Source organism: Pyrgilauda ruficollis, unplaced genomic scaffold, assembly GCF_017590135.1.
Source record: "Pyrgilauda ruficollis isolate IOZ18807 unplaced genomic scaffold, ASM1759013v1 scaffold78, whole genome shotgun sequence".
In the NCBI taxonomy this organism is placed as follows: domain Eukaryota; kingdom Metazoa; phylum Chordata; class Aves; order Passeriformes; family Passeridae; genus Pyrgilauda; species Pyrgilauda ruficollis.
Window position 1 is genome coordinate 2,534,160 of NW_024529710.1, and position 23,674 is coordinate 2,557,833.

At 39.5% G+C, this 23,674-nt stretch overlaps 1 protein-coding gene across 7 annotated transcripts in view; it reads right to left on the reverse strand.

Moving 5' to 3' along the window:
- The window catches only part of SPIN1 (spindlin 1), a 63,131-nt gene that overhangs the window by 12,316 nt on the left and 27,141 nt on the right, over positions 1 to 23,674 (reverse strand). For 6 of the 7 annotated variants that reach the window (XM_041486719.1, XM_041486721.1, XM_041486723.1 and 3 more), the window contains 2 exons: positions 10,977 to 11,205; positions 749 to 797 (listed from right to left, as the gene is read on the reverse strand). In XM_041486719.1, coding sequence (XP_041342653.1) covers positions 749 to 797; positions 10,977 to 11,028 — 101 coding nt within the window. In that variant the 5' untranslated portion in view covers positions 11,029 to 11,205. Of the gene's footprint in view, positions 1 to 748; positions 798 to 10,976; positions 11,206 to 17,190; positions 17,368 to 23,674 lie in introns of those variants that run through there. The other variant, XM_041486722.1, reaches the window with a different exon arrangement.

The following is a 23,674-nucleotide window of genomic DNA, read 5'->3' on the forward strand; positions in this document are numbered from 1 at the left end:
CTACATGACTTTATACTTTCAAACAGCTAGTAACATTTTAAGTTTCCCACTTACCCAGCTTAGATTTCTCTCACCAGATACAGTGAGATATGGCATCTTGCTGCATGACACTAAGACCCATTATATCCAGAAGGTTACCTATACTTTCATACAGCTACTCACCAGTGTTCAGCTGCCACTATTTAAACTGTTGAAGATGGAAAAATACATGCCCTGAAAGCGTAGCAAAAGCAGGTATCCTTCCTTCACATACTAATAGCAGCTTTCTTTCTTTCTTCTTGTATTTCAGTACATCCTTTATTTTTAAAAAATGAAAAATCTAACACTACAGTTGAAGTGCACACATGATTAGATATATCTGAGATTCCTTCCCAATTGGGTTCTTAGTAAGGATGATTTGCAGGTTTTTTTGACCTGGTGACTGTATGAACTCTGTGCCAGAGAACAGACATCCTACAGTAGACGTGAGTAAGCTAAGGCTTGAAAATCCTTCTCTACAGATTCCCGAAAGAATTTCAAAATTGTATTTAAAAATGTTAACAGCCACAACAACGTTTAAAACTTTATCTGTGGGGCTTTCTTTCCTACTGCCCTCCTGAAAGGATCAGAAGTCTGACTCTACACACATATACAGACTGAGTATTATTCCTCAATTTTCAAGAACAGAGTGGAACAATACAGGTATATTTCTAGAACAGTACTTCCAGTTACCGAGAGCCATTATTTAGTAAATACATTAACAACTTACTTGTGGGATGTTCTTTTCTTCATCATACTGGCAGACACTCCTGCATGACCTACAATGTAAAAGATGTTGGAATTACTGAAAAATAATTTAAAAACTTTCATAAAAGCCATCATATTGAATGTCAAAATGTAAAGAACCCAAACACTTCATGTTATGACTGATCAGTGACCTGCTAAAATGGAAAAAGGCTCTAGAGAGGTAGACATTGGCTACCTGCACATGAAGCTGTGGTTGGCTGGATGTCAGGTACCCACCAAAGCTGCTCTATCTCTTCTCTCAGTGGGACAAGGGAGAGAAAAACATAACCAAACGTTGCTGGGTCAAGAGAGGGTCAGAGAGGCATCACTCACCAACTACCATCACAGGCTAACCAGGCTTGACTCGGGGAATATTAATTTATTACCAAGCAAGTCAGAGTAACATAATGAGAAATAAAGCTGAATCTTAAAAATACCTTCCTTGCAGCTCTCCCTTCTTCCTGGGCCTAACTTCATTCCCAATCTTTTTCTATCTCCTCTCTCCCAGGTGGACAGGGAATGAAGGTGCAGTCAGTTAATCACATGTTGTCTCTGCTGCTTCTTTCTTTCTCCTCAGGGTTAGGGTTAGTTCTCCCTCCTCAGGGGAAGGACTCATCTTTTTCCCCACTGCAGTGTGGGGTCCCAGCCACAGGAGACAGTCCTCCAAACTTCTCCAATCCATCTCAGGGGCTACAGTACCTAACAAACAGCTCCAGTATGGATCTCTTCCACAGTGTGCCATCCTTCTGGAACAGGCTGCTCTGCAGTGAGCCCCCCACAAGGTCACAAGACCTGCTCCAGCGTGGGCTCTTCTCTCATGGGGCCACAAGTCCTGCCAGGAAACCTGCTCCTGTGCAGTCTTCCGGCAGGCTCACAGACTCCTTCAGTCACATCCACCTGCCCCAGTGCAGGGTCCTCAATGCACTGCAGGGCACAAATGCTTCAGCATGATCTTAACCACAGTCTGCACTGGACCCTCTGCTCCAGTGCCTGAAGCACCTCCTCCCGCTCCTTCTGCAGTGACACCTTGAGTGTCTGCACGGCTGCTACGCTCACACAGTTTCACTCCTCTCCTGCAATTGCTGTGGGGCAGAATCTTTTCCCCATTCTAAAATACAATATCCCAGTGGCACTACCACCAACAGTGACAGGCTCAGCTTTGGCCAGTGGCAGGTCCATCTTGGAGCCAGCCGGCTTTCTTGGACACAAGAGAATCTTCTAGCTACTTCTCACAGAAGTCACCCTTGCACCCTCCTGGCACCTTGCCACCCAAACCCAACACAGAAGCTCAGTGACGAACATAAGGAGTGACAGCAACTACTAAAATGGAAGTTGAACTAAACACAACAGAGACAGTAGTTGCAATGGTCAATCAGCAACAATAGTGAATCAACAGGCTGTTTTAAGCTTTCATCCTTGAGTTAATAAAAGGAGATGCCAATACACATCATCCTGAGTTAGTCAGACCTGCACTACCTGTGCCTAACAGAGCACATAAAAAACTAAAAGTAAACAAATTTTTACTGAGAGAAGAGCATGGCACTCAACCTAGTGAAAATTTGGGATGAATATGAAAAATGGAAAGCTTTTAGTAAGATGAAATGAGGAAAGGGGAAATCAGGCTTCTGCTGGCTGTTAGAAAGCTGCTTATGAGCAGCCATGAAGAATTCAGCAGAGGAAATATGCAAGAACAAAATTACAGAAAAACACTTTCAAAAGTACTCTGCACATAAAAGATCATGTGCAGACGTAGAAAAATCAAAATTAGTTATTAGAATGAAAACTGCAGCCTCAGATCACAGGCAAAAGCCACCTACACAGGGATCAATTACTGGGGTTAACTGAAATAGTCCCTGATAAACTGATGGCTGATGGTGACTACATGGCCAGAAGATACCAGGCCTTGATCCTGATTCTCCCTGTCTTCCTCACTATACTGCTTTTGAATAGTATGGAGATAATATTTCTTCACAGTAGCTTGTTTTGGACTGTTTTGGATTTTTTGCTTCTTGATTGTCATATCTAAAACAATCTGGTCACAGCGCTGGACTGGGCCATATACATCTCTAATGCCTCATGTTTATGCACAAACATGCCTAGAATTTTAATTAGGAATGCTTGAATTAACACTTGCAGAGAAGTGCTTTAATTTCTCTATAAGCCTAAACAAAACAATGCTTTTAAATTTACATTATGTGCATGTTCCAAGCATATCTAGAATTATATACATACCAAAGAAAATCACACAGGAGTCAAGCAGTAACAGTACCAATAATCTTCAGTCTCCATAAGTATTTTGATGTTTTAATTTCTGTATATTACATTTAAGAGGGCATACACAAAGTCACAGAAATGGCAGAATTAATATAATTAATTAATAATTAAAATAACCTTACGTTTAGTATATTCAAGCTTGCATCAGATTGTCAGGAATTTGCATTTCCAATAGTAATGACATCTGAAATGTTCCTAATTTTTAAAAATTAGGACTTGTGTGTCCATTACTGCAGTAAAGATCCTACTTGCAATTTTTGACTGTTACAAAACCAAATAATTGAGTATTTGTAAGAATTCAGCTGGAAAAACAAAAACAGCATCACAAAGAAACCCGTAAGACTTTAGGACATTATTACAACCTGTAAAAAAAACTTTCTAAGCATAATTTCAGTTACCTCCCTGTATACGAGGCTGTGCCCTACTGATCTATAATAAAACACCTTTTATTAAAAATACGGTGATGTTTTATTTTAAAAACAGTAATTTCTTAAAATCCAAGAACTGTTCTTACAAAACAGAGAAACTTCATCACCAGAAGATGAATATATGTACTTAACATTTTACATTTCCAGCTAATGAGAGAAAAGTAAGATTTTGGGCTAAAGTAGCTCAAGTAAAAACACAGCAAAGCAACAGAATGGTGCAGACCAAGAATTTGCTTTCTGTCCACCTCTCAAGGATTCTGTAACCTGTAAGAAGGGAGGTATGAAGGATTTATCTTTCAAAGTCAAGAACAGAAACACTAGATTGACACAGAAGGAAGATTTACTACAACATTTGCAATAAGTACAGAAGAGAAGTTATGCCAGTCTCTAGGAATGGGATTTTGCTGTTTGCTAAGTTCACACTTCAGGATTTTCAATTTTGGTAAGATTCAACTTGCTCACTGATGTAATGAGCTCTATACCAAAGACATCACGGACAACTAAGTACTACTTTCATCATCTTAAGTCAGTCTCTTGAGAGAGCTCCCAGTTTAATATATGAAGTAATGGCATTTGGATGTTTAATAAATATATCAATAGCAAGTACATGAAGATCCTAGATCTTGTACTAACCAAATGCTGATTTGCCACAATTTGCCCTCCTAATTTTCACAGTCTGAATTCAGATAGGTCTCACAGAGATGTAAACTCCTTTGAAGGATATATCAGGTTACTCTATTGAATTGCTAGGCTACTGTAGTGGGTCTAATGCTGGCCAAATGTCAGTGCACCCACTAGAGAATTACTTACTAATTTTCTGCTGTGAGATAAGGATTAGGAGAAGAGCAAAGGAGGCTCAAACTTTAAAGAAAACTTTAGTAACAGAGTTAAAAGAAAAATAGTAAGAAATCAGAATAAACATTCAGAGCACTTCTCCCACCACATCCTCTTTTCTTTTCCACTGACAACGTAGAGACAAAGCCCGGGACTTTCAGTCAATTTACCACCTCTAAAATAGTCTTTCCTCAGTTCTCTGAGGGACAGGAGTCTCTCTTGCCACACCATGGAGACTTCTCCACAAGATATGGCTTTAATTTTCACAAGTAGCAGCTGCCTGGAAACCTGCAATCATGAAGTCCCTCCCATGTTTTGGTATCCTTTTCCATAACTATCACCATGGGTGAGTCATTTCAGCTTATTGGGGTACAGTTTTAAGGATGAGCTGTTCTAGTAGAGAAACAAAAGTTCTTTTATCTCTGGAAACAGAGGTTTTCTTCTTCCATCTTTGGGGCAAGGTTCCTCATCTCTCTCATCTCTCTCGATTCAAACTACTTCATCTGCTTGCTTCAGCACTGGTGCCTCTGCTAACTGTGGCTAGAATGCTACATCCCCCAGGCGCATTCCATGAGTTACAGGAAAAAAAAAAAAGTCTGATGTATCCATTATATCTCCACCATAGCCTTACAAGAGAATTTCAGCCCAAGACTAAGGCATCTCATTCTCCTCGCATCTGGGATTTGACTCCTTTACTGACCTTGGTGTCTCTATGCTGTTTTCTCTATGTGTCTTCACTCTTTCCTCTTCTCTCACTTGAGAGAGGATTGATGTCTGCAAGTTTCATCTGTACACTAAAAATGTTAATACCTTGCATGGGCCTGTGGATAGCCATATGATCTTTGCAAGGCAGTGGTTGCTCTGGCTGCATGGCTATTTTCTGGCCCCTGCTGCATTTAATTCCAGTCACAGAGGCTGCTTTCTGCACGGGACTGCCGAGCCATCTCTGTTCTTAGCCACAAGACTTTTCTGCAGCACCAGCACCATGGCTTGGTGGCTCACAGCCGGAACGGAGCCTGGCTCGGCTCCACCCGAACGGAGCTGGCGTGGCCTGCCGGCCGTGTTTGGAACTCAGCGGCGGCAGAATCTCAGCCAAGCCGGCTGGGCTGGCCGGGCTGTGTGGCAGAGCGAAGCCCGGCCCAGCCTGGCCAGCGCTGCAGCAGAACAGGGCCCTGCCTGACCCCGCCAGGCCACACGGCTGCACGGGCAGAGCGGGGCCTCACCTGGCTAGCATCCAGTTACCTGCTGAAAGGCTAGAAGCAAGAGAGCTTTTCCCAGGATTTGTTCATTTTAAAATGTGTTTTCCACAGAGGCATTTTCAGCTCTTTTAAGTGGTTTAAGAGGTTGTCAATATTCAAACTAGCCAACTAATTGGTTTTGTCAGGTCCAAAGGAAGCTGCCATGGTCCTTACAGGGAATCACTTCCGTAGCTCATGGATTTTTTTCTGAACAAAAACCTAAACTATGTTAAACCATGACAGCTACACAATTGTAGAAACTGCAACAAGAGTTTCTCTGTCCTCTACAGCAGCTCTGGACATGGGGAGAGAATAATAGCACAGAATCCTTAAGTTTAAGGTATTCTAATAAGAAGGTCAAAATCAGAACTATCTGCCTCCTGAATTTGTCTTGGTCCACAAGAATGGAGCAGCTGGATGACATGACCCCAGCCATGGGCACTTCCAGCCTAGAGAGCCAAACGTGTCCTGGGCTGCATCCAAAGCAGTGTGGGCAGCAGGGCCATGGAGGGGATTCTGGCCCTCTGCTCTGCTGAGAGCCCACCTGGAACCCTGTTATCCAGGGGTCCTAGCACTGAACAGACCTGCTGGAATCAGGTCACAGGAAGGTCACGAAGATGACTGGAGGGCGGGAGCACCTCCTGTATGAAGAAAGGTGAGAGGTGGGATTGTTTGGCCTCGAGAAGAGAAGGCTCTGAAGAGACCTTGTTGCAGCTTTCCAGTACATGAAGGGGGCCTACAAGAAATATAAGACAAACTTTTTAGCAGGATCTCTTGCAACAGAACACAGGGTAATTGTAGCCATGATATTATGAAAAATCCTTTGCTGGGATTTTTCCTCTCCTGAGAAGCTGAGGAGCCTCAGGAGAGAAATGTAAACAATTACTATCTGCTGCTGTGGAATGCAACAGGTGCATCTGTGATTGGTCCATGTGGATTGTTTTCCATTGATGACCAATCACAGCCACCTGTGCCAAGGCTGTGAGCGGTCACAGGATTTTTGTTATTCTATTCTGTTCTATTCTTGTTGTAGCCTTCTGATCTCTCTGTTCTCTCTGTTTTTTAGTGTAGTTTTAATGTAGCATTTTAATATAATATTTAACATAATAAATCAGCCTTCTGAAATGGAGTCAAGCCTCGTGTCCCCACACACGGAGAGTCCTCAACAGGGTAATGATTTTAAAATGAAGAAGATTAGATGTAAGACGTTTTTTTTACACTGAGTGTGATGAAATACTAGCATAGGTTGCCCAGAGGTGGTGGCTGCCCCATCCCTCGATGCGTCCAAGTTTTCAGTACAACTTCAGTAGCCTTGTGTTCATCCATTGGTTCACAGAGCATAGTGAAGCACTTAATAAGTACTAGAAAATGAATTGTGACTTTAAAAGGATTATGAATAAATTTTCTGTCTCTGAAGCATGATTTCAAATTTGGGGCATAGTAATGATTGGGGATATTCTATTACAAAAAAAATCTGATCTACTTGAAGATGTCCCCACTAACTGCAGGCATTGGACAAGATGACCTTTAAAATGTTCCTTTCATATAAAACTATTATATTTTTTTTTTACTAAGAGCACAGAAACATATTTTTTGCAATAGAAAGTGACCATGAACTCCAGCTTCCAGACAAGAGCAACAGAATTAAGAATTCAACTGTCATATGGAGTTTTGTCATACCTGTGTTTTCTGAGGCTCATTAATTCAACCCCTTACATTAAACACTTAAAATTCGATAGCAAAACTAGAAATCATGTTTCTGAACTTTACTCCAGAAAAGATAAAGAAATAGGGTATGACAAGACTAAAAAATATAATTGTTCAGGATGTTGGCTTCAAGGGAAATATATATGTCATTTCAGCTAGGGCTATTGGAGAATAGGAAGAAGGATGGGAGAAAGCTACTGGCAATGTTTTGCTATTGTGACATGAGTTGGTACCCTCCATGCAATCCATGAAAATCAGAAAGGCTCTCCAGAAAACAGCAACCATATTTTACTTCTCTGAATATCTCCTAAGTTTACAACAGTCAGCAAAACCTAGATGTTTTAAAGTCATATTCCAGAATCATCTGTGTGAACAGCAGTAATTCCATTCTGTATCTGGAGACTATTTCAGAATTGCTTTCAGACACCTAAGAAACACTTCAGTGTGCTGATTCACACCTAGTATTGCTCAACCTCAACTTAAGAGTTTGAAGAAGGGAGGTCTTTTTAATTGAAGAAGGTCAGAAGTACAGGCATAAATCAAATTCTAACTCTGCACAAAAGATTCCACTGCAATTCTAGGCAATTCACATCCATGATCTCTTTTCTTAGTTAATAAAGACAATACTGAAACAATTTACACTTTATGAATGAAAAAACTACAAATGCTCATGTAAGACTCAATTGTTATATGCTCATATATGTGTTAAAAGTTTTCTTTACTAAGGGAGTACTTTTATGTTTTCAAACCATCCAGTAAATGCTTTACAATTGTTCTTAACCATCATGCAGTTTGGTAGGATTCTGTGTCTCTGGGACAACACTGCTAAGAAAGACTCCAGAGGACCATGCCTTTCACTTATACAGCATTATACAGGACATCATTAGATTTAGAAGGGTCAATTGTGTTTACACAGAGTAATCACATCTTACTTTACAATCAAATATACTGTACATTAATTTTTTTTAAAAGGCTGTATTTCCCCTATATTTAGGACAGCAATACAGTAATTAGAGAGACAGGCAGGCACACTGCCAAGAGCACCTGTTTGATTGACAGAAACTATATCATGGAAAGCAACTCTATGCTTTGATAAAATCCAGGAGTCTGTAGCCATGTACTCTACTGTTGTGTAAAAATTAAACGTCTACCCTGCCTTCTTTTCTCCACCTTCAATCCTACCCTTTGCTTCTCAAAAAGGAACTACATATGAAGTATGTTTCCCAGAGAGAGAGATTTCAAAAGTCTAGATATTATAAATTACGTACACCTCTTCCTTTACACCTACTTTACAACATATAAAAGCAGACAGACGGGACAGCTGAAAATTGGCTTTGTCAAAGATGCCACCAACCTGTAGTGTCACTGATGAATAAGTCTCTACAACAGGATAAAAATCAAAGTAAGTCAAAAAATGTTTTGTTAATGCATCAAATTTTTCCCTATATGAATACCTGACACTACCACTGGTTCATCTCTACCTCCAGACTGTTTTTTGCTACCTGTACATGATTCAGAACTCTCCTAGAATCCAACAATTTTATTATTTTACATTATTAACATATCAAATATAAAATACATAGGCTATTTCCATTCTTTCACTGTATCTTTTTCTTTTATTGATTTTTCCTCCTGATAAAGACTATATTACCGCTTTATTATTCAATCCCAGATGACAGCAATTTTGTAGGCAAGACTTAAAATCCTAATTTCTACTTAAGATGTAGCTATTCTGGTACCCTATGTGCTGTTTATAAAGTTTCTTGGCAAGGGGCAACCACCATCAAAAATGGAAGGCAGTTAATAAGATATTTGTATCCATAATGCTGTAAAGCTCAACAAATCTGATTTAAAAGTTACTTCTTGAAGTAAAACTTTTTTCTTTTTTTACAGCTGTTCTAGGTAATCTCATAGATTCTCTTAAGTTCAACCCTATGATGAGGGAAGGCACTTTTCACTAGATCAGGTTGCTTAATATCCTTTGAACGTAACCTTAAACATTTCCAATGAGGAGTCACTCACATTTGGGTAACCTGTTCCTGTGTTTCACCATACATACTCATTTGTGAAAAAAAATTCTTCTGTATACTCAAACCTAACTGTACTCTCTGTTTAAAACAATTACCCCATGTCCTGTCACTGAAGGCTTTGGCAAATAGCCTTTCTCTGTGTCCTCCAAAGTCCCACTTAAAAAGACTGCACTCCCTGGAGCCTTCTCTTTTCCTGGCTGAATAACCACAACTCTCAGCCTTTTCTCATGAGAGGAGCTCCAGCCCTTTAGTCACTCATGGCGATCCTCTGGACCTACTCTCTTTCAGTTTGAAGCCATTTCCTCTTGTCCTGTCATACAAGAGCTTGTAAATAGCTCCTCTTCAGCTTTCTTTTAAGTCCCCTTCAGGTACTGGGGGGCCACAATTAGGTTACCTTGGAGCCTTCTCTCTCCAGGCTGAACAACCACAGCTCCTGAAACCTGTCCTTGTGGGAGAGGTGTTCCAGGCCTCATATTATCTTCATGGCCCTCCTCTGGACTCACTCCAACTGATCCACATCATTCTTACATTAGCAGCCCCAGATCTGGATGCAGTACTCCAGATGGTGTTTCATTGGAGTGGACTAGAGAGGCAGTAACACCTGCCTCAACCTGCTGGTCATGCTGCTCTTGATGCAGCCCAGGATGTGAGAGGCCACTGGGGCCGTGAGTGTGACTGTGCGACCCTGACGGGTCATGTTAAGCTTCATATTTGCCAACACCCCCAAGTCCTTCTTGTCAAGGCTGCCCTCAGTCCATTCTCTTTCCAAGATGCATTTGTGCTTAGAATTGCCCCAATGCAGATGCAGCGCCTGGCACTTGGCTTTGCTGAATGTCACAAGGCATGCAGGGCCCACCTCTCAAACCTGTCCAGGTTCTTCCAGATAGCATTCCTTCCCTCCAGCATGCTGATTGCAACACACAGCTTGGTGTCATCAGCAAACCTGCTGACAGTGCACCCAATCCCACCATCCCTACCACTGAATAGGATGTTAAACAATGCTGCTCCCAATACTGACACCTGAGGAGTTCCACTCATCACTGCCTCTGTTTGGTCACTGAACCAAGTGTTTAAGACTTTGCACTGGATCTCTCCTTTAAAACCTGTAGCTCTTACTTGAAAGGTAACTGCATTACTTTTGGAATCAGTACATGTTTCAAATAAGTGACAGCAAATTTTAGCACAGTCTCAGGTAAAATACAAGTTTGAAAGTCTCCAAAGGGTTACTGAGAAATTCTCCAGTATCAGTTCCAGTTTTCAATGAATCAAACATGTATTTGGAAGCACCCAAATAGTCTATTGCTTAAGTATTTTAAAAGTTAAATGAGCCTTCCCAATTACACTTGTCAGTTGATTTCTTAAGAGTTTAATCCAAGCCACAATTCACAGTGGTTGGTGATAAAAAATATGTTGCTTTCTCCACACAGGTCACTGATAAATAACTTTTGACACAACACAAAATAGAAAGGTCAGATCTGTACTGCTAAATTTACATTTAAATTTACTACTTAAGTTTTTAGTTTGTCTTTTCAAGCCGTGATATTTTAGAATAAAAGCAAATTTTCTTTTAAAACAGGAATGATAACATCTAAAATTATTAACATCTGCAGAAAGTCATTCATGTATTTAAAAATTAATTAAAATAAGAATGCTTTTCATCCATTACAAGCAAAGAAAACCGCTCAGAAAGAACACCTCACCTGCATCAGCTCTGGACCGCTGACCTGGTGATTTTCCAAATGGGGTCTTCATTCATCTGTGTTTAAGTGAGCAGCAAAGCTGCTGGACTAGGGTGAAAATCCAGTTCTTTCCAACTTCCAGGATATCTTCTTTTTAGACTTAGGATGAGACAACCATTTATTAATCCACCATTCAATCAACAACTTGTCCTTCTTCCAATGTAGAAGATGCTCTTTCAATTACAGTACTCTGAAAAACAAAACAGGTGAAGTTCATAAGCAGCTTGATTTTGAAACAAAAATATTCCATGTTAACCAAGTCTCACTTTAATGCTTGTTTTCATATGCAATATGATATTCCTTCACATTCTGTTATTCTGAAAACATTCAGAACACAGGACATAAACAGCTAAACAAATACAAGGGCTGCTACTTTTATCTCCTAATCACAGTAAATTTCCAGGTCACTATGTCAATTACAAAAAGAAAGGAAAGCTTCTTTTAAACTATTGAGCTTAACACAGGGAAATATGACTACTAACTTATGAGAAACTGTACTACCTTTACTGGGTTAAAGCACCAATCAAACAATCTAACCAATCTATTTGGTTAGAAATAACATGCTCCCACTCACATAGCAGAATAACTTTGCTTCACAGAAGTTTAAAAAAGACTGTAGAAAAAAATGCAACACAAAAGCTTTTAAAAACACTGTTTTCTCTGCAATGACTGCTAATACCAGCAATTTGTTGAGTAGGTCAATAGTTCATAGATCTGATGATTCATAGATCTCTTTAATTCTGGCAATTCTTTCCACCTAAGATCATCAAACTCCTAAAGCATTTAGTCATCACATTCCTCTAAGATAAAGGAGGTAACTGAGGACAACTTTTTAATACCCTTTTCAGGATTTAGTAAAAGAAAATTTTGACCATGAGAAAAAAAATCAAAGCATTACAGGTTAATTTATTTCAGAGTAACATTTCTGGGCCAGAAACATTTATGTATAAGAATTCACTACTTCAGTGTTGCTCACAAAAGAGGCAAGTGAGATCAGATCACTTCCTTAAGAAGTGTCACTGATAATCTGAGAGACAGGGCCTGTCTAATCTGTGAGTCAGCACTGTCTTCCCTCTTTTACTTCAGTTTTGGAAACTGTTGTCAATTTTCATACAGGGGTTAAAAGCAGAAGAATGCCCCTAACTAACGATCCAGACAAGGGAAAAAATGTAACTTAAACTAATGCCTTACTGAATAAGGGAACATAAAGGTGACACACCTTGAGGTATGGCAAAATGTTACACAGAAAAATACATTTACATCTAACACTTGACAATTCTTTCATGACTTGTACCCATTAACTTCTTGGAACAAAGAGCAATACATCTAGGAAAATTTGGTAGGGAGTAATCTGCAGTTTTTAGAAAGAACTAACTTAAGCAATTTACAGTCAGGAATTCGTAAGAACTTGTGAAATTAAAAAATTATTTACAGAAACATACAAGTTTTCCACATTTCATCTCATCCTGAAATCTATCAGTGTATACCCAACAATGCTAAATGATACCATGGCAACAATATTCAACAACATTCCAAAGGAAGCGATTAAGTTTGCTTAACTACTCTACTAGAAATACAGCATAAGGATTATTTTTTTTCTATTGAACTCAGATATGTTCTCCTATGGACCAAAACACATTAATATAGAAACATCACAGATTATGAAAAACCAACTCTAAATTTGTAGCACTGCTGTGATATACAACCCTACGCCGTCTCACAGGTACTGCATAAAAATACAAGAGGTAACTATTCTCCTCCAGAAAAGCTTTAGTTAAGAAGTAACTGTAGTCTTGCATTACATCTTCTGATCTAAAACCACCCACAAAATTAAAAGAACAATCCCTCCAAAACATAAACCAAATCACCATCACCACTTTCACAAATCCACAAAATGTGAAAATTCTTTAGATTTAGAAAACAATATACCCTTTTACAGTAAGCTGTTGAAGTGTTATTCAAGGGAGATATTTTGTAACACCTGTATTATACACTTCCCCCTCACAAGATTTCCAATTCATAGTAAAAATATAAAGTACTAGATATTTTGATTGCACTGTTTATGCAGTTATGTATAGAAAAATAACTAAACCACCTCAAAAGATACGGTTTTCTACCAGTTAAGTTTTTAATAGAATAACCCCAATCATTACTATGCCCTAAATTTGAAATCATGCTTCAGAGACAGAAAATTTATTCATAGTCCTTTTAAAGTCACAATTAATTTGCTAGCACTTAATGTAAGTGCTTCACTATGCTCTCTGAACCAATGGATGAACACAAGGCTACTGAAGTTAAAACCAGATCCAGCTGTTTAAACTGATTTTCTAGAAACTAAGCCAGTAACTGTTACCAATTCAAAGCCTTACTGAAGACAAAACTCATGCTTTCCTAACATTAGTATTCCAAATTCAATACATTTCCCATAGCAACAGTTCTGAAGTTACTAACAATGAGGCATAAAACCTCACTCATTTTCTGAAAACAAATTGATGCACTTTAAGAACACTTTGAATTTTAAGAATGTGTAAGTTAAGGCTTACTTATTTGATTACAAATACACCAAACCCTATACAACTTAGGGTTCTTAAAAGTGATAAATGACAAAATATCAGACTTAATGCCAACATGAAAATATCTTGATCTCCTAATACAGAAAATCATAAAGAGAAGATAATTAACTCATAAAATAAAAAATCTTTTCCCGCAAGTCCCAAGAAATGTCAAGCTTCACATAAAGGTAGGAAACACAAAACCAAAACACACTTCTGATGCATTCAGTTGCAATAATCTGTTCTGTGTAGAAAGAGCAGATATTCCTTGTTTAGCAATATGTAATATGACCTAAGAAACTATCAACTTTTTAACGTAATTCTGTTGACTGTGGCAGATACACTGAAGTAAATCTAACATAACTAGGGGTTTTTTGGATACAAAGTGACACAGCCAAAGGGACTTTACAGATTAGACTTTACAGACTGCCAGTAACATTTCAAAGAGAATCAGACACTCATTTGCCCAACACCCAACAGCACAGGTCATGATCAGTGCAGCTGCAGGTTTCACTTAAAAGACAGACATTGTTTTGACTTGTGAGCTGCTACTCACCAGCCCAGGTGTGTTGCTCATCTCATCTGTTTTTACAAGCCTTTCTACACAAAAGCAAACTTTAAGAAAAAGTGTGGAAATTAGATGATTACTTCGTCAGATAGTAGTCTAATTATTGCAGTGTTTCAGAGGCTATCAAGTGTCAGATTAAAAACACTAGCATCAAAAATTGTCCATCATACCAGTTCTATTTGAGAATAGTGGAGTCATACTATCAAAATAGGCAGAAAGACATGACAAAAAGACAGAAAAAATGAAAGTAATGAAAAAAGTTTTTTTGCAGCATAAAGGGAAATTATGGAAAAACCAACATGCACAGACTTCAGTTCTTACTGTGAAATATCTTTTCCCCTTTCTATAAACTTAATTGTTTACAAACATTAAAATGTTTATATGAGCTTTTAACTCCATGAAAATAGGTGTAAACCACCTAAAATAATTATCTAGCTTAAATTTTACTTAACATTCATGTATATATTTCCACAAAATTGCATGCATTTCACTGCAACACATGGCACAATGCTGTTTACAGCATTTTTGGAAAAGCTTCATGGCTCTGCTATCCACTGAAGAGGGATGTTAGCAGACAAAACCAGTGATAATTAATGCCGACACCAAGCTCACAATTTTAAGTGCCTCACTCCTAACCAGCATATTTAAATTTTACCATTATGAACACAGAAGGAAATATTTGCTAAGGAAACGCTTTAGGGGTAAGAGAAGTTCAGAAGGAGAGGAACAGCATGCATTGCTTGCATTTAGACGATACGTTTTCTGCCGAAAGTGGCAGGCTTGAACCTTTCTCAGGTCTGTTCCAGCTGTCAGAGCCACCAGCGATCAGGCCTTCTGGCACCACCTGGTGGGCTTCAATATTTTTACTTCGCTATCTAAAACACTTCTGTATACAACTCGCTGAGAACTTCCACTGCTAGCTGCTCAGGGGAGGACGAGCACTTCACAAAAACGTTCAGGAAAAGGAGTCATTCTAAACCGAAATGCATCAACTAAATTGCTTGGTAAGCAATTGTGACTTCCATAAATTAGCTCAGAGCTACTGCTGTGTGTTTCAGATTAAGCAGTAGTATAGTTTCTTCCAGCACTAACAAGTTGGATGAAGAATGTTAGTCTGTTATTCAGACTCCCTAATCCTTATTATATGAGCAGAAAGCATCATTCTGTGCAAGTCTTCTGCATCTGCCTTCCCAAAGGCAATCTTATTGTTAAGACATCTCCTAAATAATGGTTGCAATAAAAATATGCTGGGTTTAGTTTGTTACTGTTGGGTTTCTTTTTTCGTTACCTAATACAAAAATCCCAAACACTTTCCTGTGGTACAAGAATTCAGCAACTCAAGTTACAAATTTCTGAAATATCCTACCAGTTGAATCAGTATATTAGTTATTAGGAACTTCTTTTATTCTATACTAGGAATTTGTGTAGGTAGTAAAATCTGATGTCTGAGAAGAAAGTACAGTTACAGTACATGAAATCTGAAGATAAAAGTGATTTGTAGCTGACAACTACGGAAATAATACTTTTCAGAAACATGTTTACGAACTGAAAGACCCCAAATCAAGTAAAAGCTACCTCTCTACTATTACGGCCTCTGCAGTTTTACCTCCACCCAGAGAGGTGCTGTCTACAGTTGTACAGAAACAAGCAGCACTGGTGTGCAACTGTGTGTGCATATACACAAACACACCCATACCACTGCACTGGTACTGGCTGTATGGGGCTTTGACCTGGTCTAGGGAAAGAAGTGCCTGCCAATGGCAGGGCAGTTAGACTAGGTGTTCTTTAAATGCCTCTTCAACACAAACTACTCTCATGACAGATATAAACTCACAAAATTCAAAGTTAACTCCACATTGCAACGTCATAGTGATGAAACTGCAGATTATTCAGCAGAAGAGTAGAAAATTCTGAAATTTGTACACACAGTCTTCTGTTGACACGGTGTCTTTAAAATTCAAGAGACAGCACACTGCAAGTTCTAATTACTTACTAAAAAATTTTAGCATAAACAAACAGGCAAGTTATTTACCATAATGAAAAACAATATAAAAAGGTTTGCTAGTAAGTTCTTGTGGTTGTAGGGAGGGGGGAACCTCAGAACTGCATGGGCATGGCTTATATTGCTATTCTATAGAATCTACATGAGCACTGCAGGGCACAGCCATGGGAGAAAGAAAAGGTGAGTACTCTGCAGAAATGACACAACTTTGTTTACCTCTTCCTCAAAGAGGCTGCTGGAATCAGCTGAGTGGACCCTGCCCTCTCTTGCCACTCCTCATCCATTCCTGTCCCTCAGGAGAGTGCAGCTCTGGGTGGCAAACACAGCTGAGCCCAGCAGAGCAGTTTAAAACCCTGGTGCTGATGGGAACCGAGCCCTAGCAGAGTGAAAAGGGCAAAAGCAGAGGCACTGGGGTGGGAATCAGCCACGGGGAACAAAGCAGTGCCATACCACAATGTGAATGATCTTGCTTTCAGGTTTCTGTCATTGTTTTCCATTGTCTCAGGCCTGCAAGACAGGGAGAGCCAACTGCCGGGAGTGCCTGCCATCTTGTCTTTGTCCCTGCTGCCACAGAACACCTGTTTTTGTCTTTAATGCACCCTCTTTTCTTGTATACTTTGTTACTAATATTGCTGCTATTACTGTGCATTTCTTATTCCACTGCTGTTCCCTTCCACTCAATTGTGATCTCAACCCGTAGTCTCTGCCTTTGTCAGGAAGAAGGGGAGAGGCTTATTTCGAGTTTAATTTGTAGCTGGGGTCAAATCACTACATTCATTGGTGCCCACTGTGAACCACAAAAGGGTAGATAACTTTGATCTAATAATCTGTGTATTAGGTACAGAACTCCCTAGTTACAGCTGCTCCATTTGTTCATGGAGGTGTGATATTTAACCCTGAATATATTCCTATACATGCTCCCTATGATGCTATTTTTACACAGTAGGGAGAAGGATCAGGATTGCTTTGTTGCTGTACTGTAGGGTATCTGTTTATGACATGATTACATCAATGGCAATAAAGGTCATCTGCAATGTGTTCAGTGCTGCTCACCTGGCCTTGGCTGCTACGTCTGAGGATTCACTAATAATAGTTCCCAGCCTGTAGAGGTGCCAGAGGACAATGATTTTTCTCAGCCTTTCACCTCTTTTTCCTCCTTTGGGCCTGCTACAACAGTTTTTGAGAATCTTGAATTCCATTTGGATGTTAAAGAAAGCATATTCTAGTTGCAATGCGTGACAAATTTCTTCAGTGCAGTCTAGAATAAGTGACATTTAGAATAAGTTTAGTCTACATAATGTTTTGAGTCAGCATAGACACATCTAGGGAAAGTTGTTCAGTGAACTGCCCCGGAGCTCAACATCCCAGGAGTAGCATGGGATGGCGGAGAAAATAAACCAGCTTTTAAAGGAGTACACTGCTCCAGTGGTTTGGAAGCTCACCCCTGAAAAATATAGGACCTTGATAAAGTGGCAGAATATTTGAAAGAGAAATGCTGTGACAGCTTCGGAGAGGCGCAAAGTTATGCAACTTGCTTGTCAGACACTGCTTGTGTATCTGACAGCATGCTCTGGGAAGGGAGAGGGGAAGGCAGCAAGGCAACTCAAACTGCAGATGAACCAGAGGAACAACCCATGCCAGCAGCAGCTGCCCCTGTTCAGAAGAAAAAATTCAAGAATAAATTAATTTGCATGGTGAGGGATGAGGACCCTCAAAACCAGAGGAAGAGACAAGGCTGGAAATAATCACCTGATCCCTACCCATGGGTGAGCTCAGAGATACACAAAAAGATTACAGCCTCCAGCCTGTTGAGCCCTACTGACCCGCTTGCTTGATGTCGGAATATCGTGGCAAATGGTGCAACACTAGATGGCAATGAAGCCACGCAATTAGGATTCCTGTCCTGGACTGCAGGCATTGACCAGGGGATTCAGAAAAGACCAGAAACTCTCAGTCTCTGGAAGTAACTCATGTCGAGTCTGATTGAGAGTTATCTTTGCACAGATGATCTTTTAGTGCACCAACAAAAGTGGAACACCATGGAGCCAAGGTATCCAGTACCTGAGAGAATTAGTTGTAATGGAGGTAATCTGTAAAGATTCAAATAATGAGTAGTCCCCTATAAATACAGATGACATCCAAACAGCCAATGTACACAAAACACGTGGTGAAGATCCTACAGAGTGTGCCAGTGTCACATGCCAGCTCACTGGCAGAGAAGTCATGGAGGGAAGGAGAAAAATAAGTGAACAATTTGGCTGCCAAACTTCAGCTATATAAAGAAACTATCTCCATCCTAATACAGGACTGCATCTCATGTGTGACATTATTGTCCAAGGACTTAAAACAATTTAACGGGGAAATTAAAGAGGACCAGTAACAATTTTAAAAAGACTATCAGAAATTTAAGGAGGAAATGTCACATGCCCTGCCAGTACACATCAGAGCTCCTGCTACTGGGCAGCAGGTGCTCCCCAGCTAGAGAGAGAGGGTACACACCACAGAGTAATCTGTGGTTCTAGATGCATGACCACCAAGATTATGTGAGGAAGTGGGATAGAAAAACCACCTCTGCTCTAGCAGCACCTCTGTTGAGACGAAGAATAAACACCACATTAAACTCTTTGATAATAAATGCAGCTCCAGTTTTGCTCGGGCAAAACCTCAGCGACATTTAAAAGGCTGATGTTATTTCTGATCCGCCTGAAGGTCATATTTACAAAAAGTAACAAGTACCTTGACCAGACTGAGAGATGCTCTGTCTCTAAATAGGAGAGGGAAAGGAATAATCAGGTCTACTGGAATGTGGATCTGATGCTCTGGCACATTAAAGCCGTAAGAATAAGGCTTTAGCTGGCACCACACACCATGTACCTTGATGCCATCAAGGTATCTAGGGGGAGAATCCATCTCTATTTCTAAGATGGCAGGGGGATTCCAACAGTTGACTCTACAGAAAGCTGAAGTAAGCGTGACTTGTACGTTCCCTCAGGAAACTGTGGCTCTGAGTGCCAAGCACAGCAGAGTCCAGAGGAGTTGAGTGGAGATGTCAAAAGTATTGTCACTGGTTCAAGAAGCCACCAGGAATGATACAGTGGGTGCAGCGGGACATGGATGGTCTTGCTTTTGGGGGTTTGTCTGCCATTGTTTTCTGTCGTCTTGGGCTTGGTGACAGGGAAAGCTGGCTGTGAAGAGCACCTGCCATCTTGTCTTTGTCCGGGAAAACCACATGGCAGTGAGTGTAGGAACAGCTGCCATCTTGTCTTTACTCTGGTGGCCAGGCAGAGCCAAGTCATGGTGGTGAACACCTGCTTTTGTGTGCAAAGTGTTCTCATTTTCTATACTTTAGTTATCAGCATTGCTACTATTACTGTGTGTTCCTTACTCCACTCCTATTTGCTTTCAGTATTTGTTATGCCAACCCATAGCATCTGCCTTTCCCTCCTCTCTTACTAGAAGAGGAGGGAGAAGAGATGTGGCTTATTTGGAGTACAGTTTCCAGCTTTCCACCACAGTTATGAAGACAAGAGTGAAACCATGAAAGTTGACATAACTTAGGAATCCTAAAAAAAATTTGGTAACACTATAGTAGAACAGTAACTATGAACAGTAATTATGCTGAAGCATTATCCCAAAGGTTTAAAATTAGATGGGAAGCTTTAAAAAGGATACTATTCTTTCAGAAGGCTGCTATCACAGGCAACAATTTGAGCAAGTTTCATTAAACCTATCATCTTTTAGCACATGTCCTTACCATAGCTCTCTTAAAGTTAGGAACGGTGATCAAGGTGAATGGTGGATTTATTTTGTATTAGTTCATTAACTTGAAACAGTATAGTCTTACAAGATTACATGAAGATGATAAGATGGTAACCAGTGAATACTGCATTCAAAAGTTCTTACACACATGAAAAACAAAGATGAATGGAAAGAACAGCCAGCGAGAAATCCTAAAATTGCAATTTCCATTGTTTCCTATCCAGCCTTTTTTTTTACTTTCTGAATTAGGAAAATGTAGCTGTTAGAGAACCTAGTACAGTTTGTGCTTTACTTCCATTACATTTCCTTCATGTCATATCATTAAAGCAGCCTCTCTCACTTAATCTAATTCAATATTACAGTGGGTGTAACTTGAAATAAACTCTAACAGTGTGTATTTGGGCTAATTTGTAAAGACAGCAGTAAGAACTTCATTAGAGCTGGGACTACAAAACAGTACTTTGAACAACTTACTTATCTTTTTTAATTTCAGAGACTTAATAACACCTTTATAGGATCAGAATATTACCTTGCAAGACTAATTTTCAGAACTCCCTCACTACACTTCTAAATTGTAATAAAAGCTCCAGCAAAAAGGTCAGGAGAGCACAGGATTCTTAGTCCCCATGTTAGAATGCAGCTAGTTCTGATTTAAGAAAAAAGTGTTATAGGCTGAATGATAAAAAGATGTTGTTTTCCGCAAGTGTGTAACTAACTTTTAGTGTCTACAGCTACATGTATTTTAGCATACCCTTATGCTTACATATATTTGTATGTACATGTAATTGTAATATCCCTCATTATTGTGGGAGATTCAAGGTACTAAAAATAAGAGTCTTCTTATCTGCATTAGAGCACCCATCTATCAAGAGCATGAAAAACCAAAAATCTCAAGAAAATAGGACCTTTCGCTGTCTACTGAAAAACACCAAACAAACATCCAAAACACAGAATATTCATGTTAGACTCTACCATGCAGGAGAACTGCTTAAAATTACAGGAAGAACACATTATATCACATTTGATGGCAGGAGTGTGGATAGATAGAATGTAGGAGAATAGGGATAGTGGTGAAGGTAATGTCACCCTTAAGGAGTTACAGCTGTGCTAATTATCAAGAATTAAGAACAAGTCTGCCCTTAACAGGCCACAGCTGGATCCAATGAGGAAGGGTATTGTAAAAGAGTAGGTTGGCTGGTCGAGATGTAAGATGGAGTTTGTTGGCTGTGCAAAGGAGGAGAAGAAGGAGTCAGTGCTGTGAGGCGCTGCCCATGAGAAATCACCAAGAAGGTATGAAACCTTTGCAACAAGATGGCAATAACTGGTGACCCTGCCGTGATCAAGGACCCAGGATGGGGCTGGGTTCCCCCTGAATGGCAGTGTGTGCAGCAGGACACGAGCTGTGCGACAGAAGTGGCAAATGGCATGGCCACAGCAGCAGCCAGTGCCTCAGCAATAGCATGGCTCCCAAGGAGTACAGGGGCAGGTCTGCTAAGTCACTGCTACATAAGCACTGGAATAAAAGCAACATGGAGCTCTGAGAGGCAGAGTCAGAGATGCACAGACAACATGGAAGAGAAGCCTTCTAAAATTGTGTAGTGGCCATCTCCACAGTAACCTGACGTGATTGGGAGTGGGCTGTAGGGTGAGGTGCAGCTGGAGATGGAGCCCAGCGTAGCATTGAGAGCAGCAGGGGAAGCTGCCTGGTCCGGACTGACAGATTTTGACACCTGAGGTACAGGTGAGCCACTGGGGATACAATGGGAAATAAAATATCGAGTGCAGAACAGATTGTTTTATATACATGGAAAGAAGTTAAAAAAAAGACTGTGAAATATAGTGTCAAAAAGGGGGCAAGGCAGCTGCAGATTTGGCTGCCCCATGGAAATCACTTTATAAGACTTTAAAAGAATGGAAAACAGAGCAAGACGAGAGGTTTGCAGTGATCAACTAATACAACAAAAACTGTAGAAGGAAGAAGAGAATTATTAAAACAGCAGTGGGGGCTGGGGAAAGAGTAACTCTATTATTTAGTATGGTGTATTTGTTTGCTAACGAAACATGTGCATTTCGTTTGTGAATTGCAACTATGAATCTTTGATTAAGCATAAGTTTAAAAGTTTATATTCCATAAGTGTAAGTACACTCGACAGATGCTGGATCAATGTTGTTCGAAGTTCTATAGCTATTGATGAATTATGTGGCTGTTGATTTGTTGCTGTCTTAATATACAGCCTTTAAGTTATTCTTGTGAGTTACCTTATAAAGCTGTACAGCTGTTGATATTGTCAATATTCTAGAGATATAAATATAAAGGTTTCTGATTATATGTAATGTAAGTTTGGGTAAATATTTTAGAAGTATAAAGATTTCTGATGATATGAAATGTAAGTCTGGGTAACGAATCAAAGTCAGCACAAACGCATTCAAAGTTAAATAGAAATTACACAAAAATGTAAGTACACTCGACAGATGCTGGATCAGTGTTGTTCGAAGTTCTATAGCTATTGATGAATTATGTGGCTGTTGATTTGTTGCTGTCTTAATATACAGCCTTTAAGTTATTCTTGTGAGTTACCTTATAAAGCTGTACAGCTGTTGATATTGTCAATATTCTAGAGATATAAATATAAAGGTTTCTGATTATATGTAATGTAAGTTTGGGTAAATATTTTAGAAGTATAAAGATTTCTGATGATATGAAATGTAAGTCTGGGTAACGAATCAAAGTCAGCACAAACGCATTCAAAGTTAAATAGAAATTACACAAAAAATGATTGTACTGGGTTTACTATCTTCTGCAAAGGGCCCTGCAAAAGATGGTAAACACAGCATTAGTTTAACTCATTCTTGTGAGTTAATCTTTGATTAGGCAATTAGGCATAGATATAAAGATTGGATGATAAGTACTCTGTGAATTTAGAGAATGAATCAAGTCTATACTGTGAAAAAGCAACACTGAATTAGAATTTAGAAACATACTTTCACTGTGATACAGAAGTCTAAATACAAGGGTTTCTGGTGATGAGCCTTAAGTTGATGTTCTAGATTCTGAAAAGCAAAACAACATCAGAACTTAGAAACGTATGTTCTTACTGTGATATGTTGCCTGAACATTCATATAACTGTTAATCCTAAGTAATATATGTGAATATGTTATAATGTCAATTCACTTGAACATAACTTTCTAGAGATACTGCAACTTTAATTAAAAGGGGGAATTGTGGATAGATAGAATGTAGGAGAATAGAGATAAGTGGTGAAGGTAATCTCATCCCTAAGGAGTTACAGCTGTGCTAATTATCAAGAATTAAGAACAAGCCTGCCCTTAATAGGCCACAGCTGGATCCAATGAGGAAGGGTATTGTAAAAGAGTAGGTTGGCTGGTCGAGATGTAAGATGGAGTTTGTTGGCCGTGCAGAGGAGGAGAAAAGGAGTCAGTGCTGTGAGGCGCTGCCCATGAGAAATCACCAAGAAGGTATGAAACCTTTGCAACTAGATAGCAACAGGAGTGGATGTTCCTTGAAAAGCCCTGGATTTCTAGAGAAAAATCAATTTCAGAATTCTAAGCACTATGCAAAGAAGAATACGGTATTTGTCTTAAAATATTCACATATAAATATGTAATGTAGTTTAAAATTAGTAAAATCCATAGGTGAAAAAGAGCCTGTGAAATGTGAAACTTCCTAAATGGTTTCCTGCCCAAGATACGAGTCAATAGACCTAACTAGTGCCACATCACTGAAACTGATTATTGAAGTTCAGCTTTAGGAGTCAA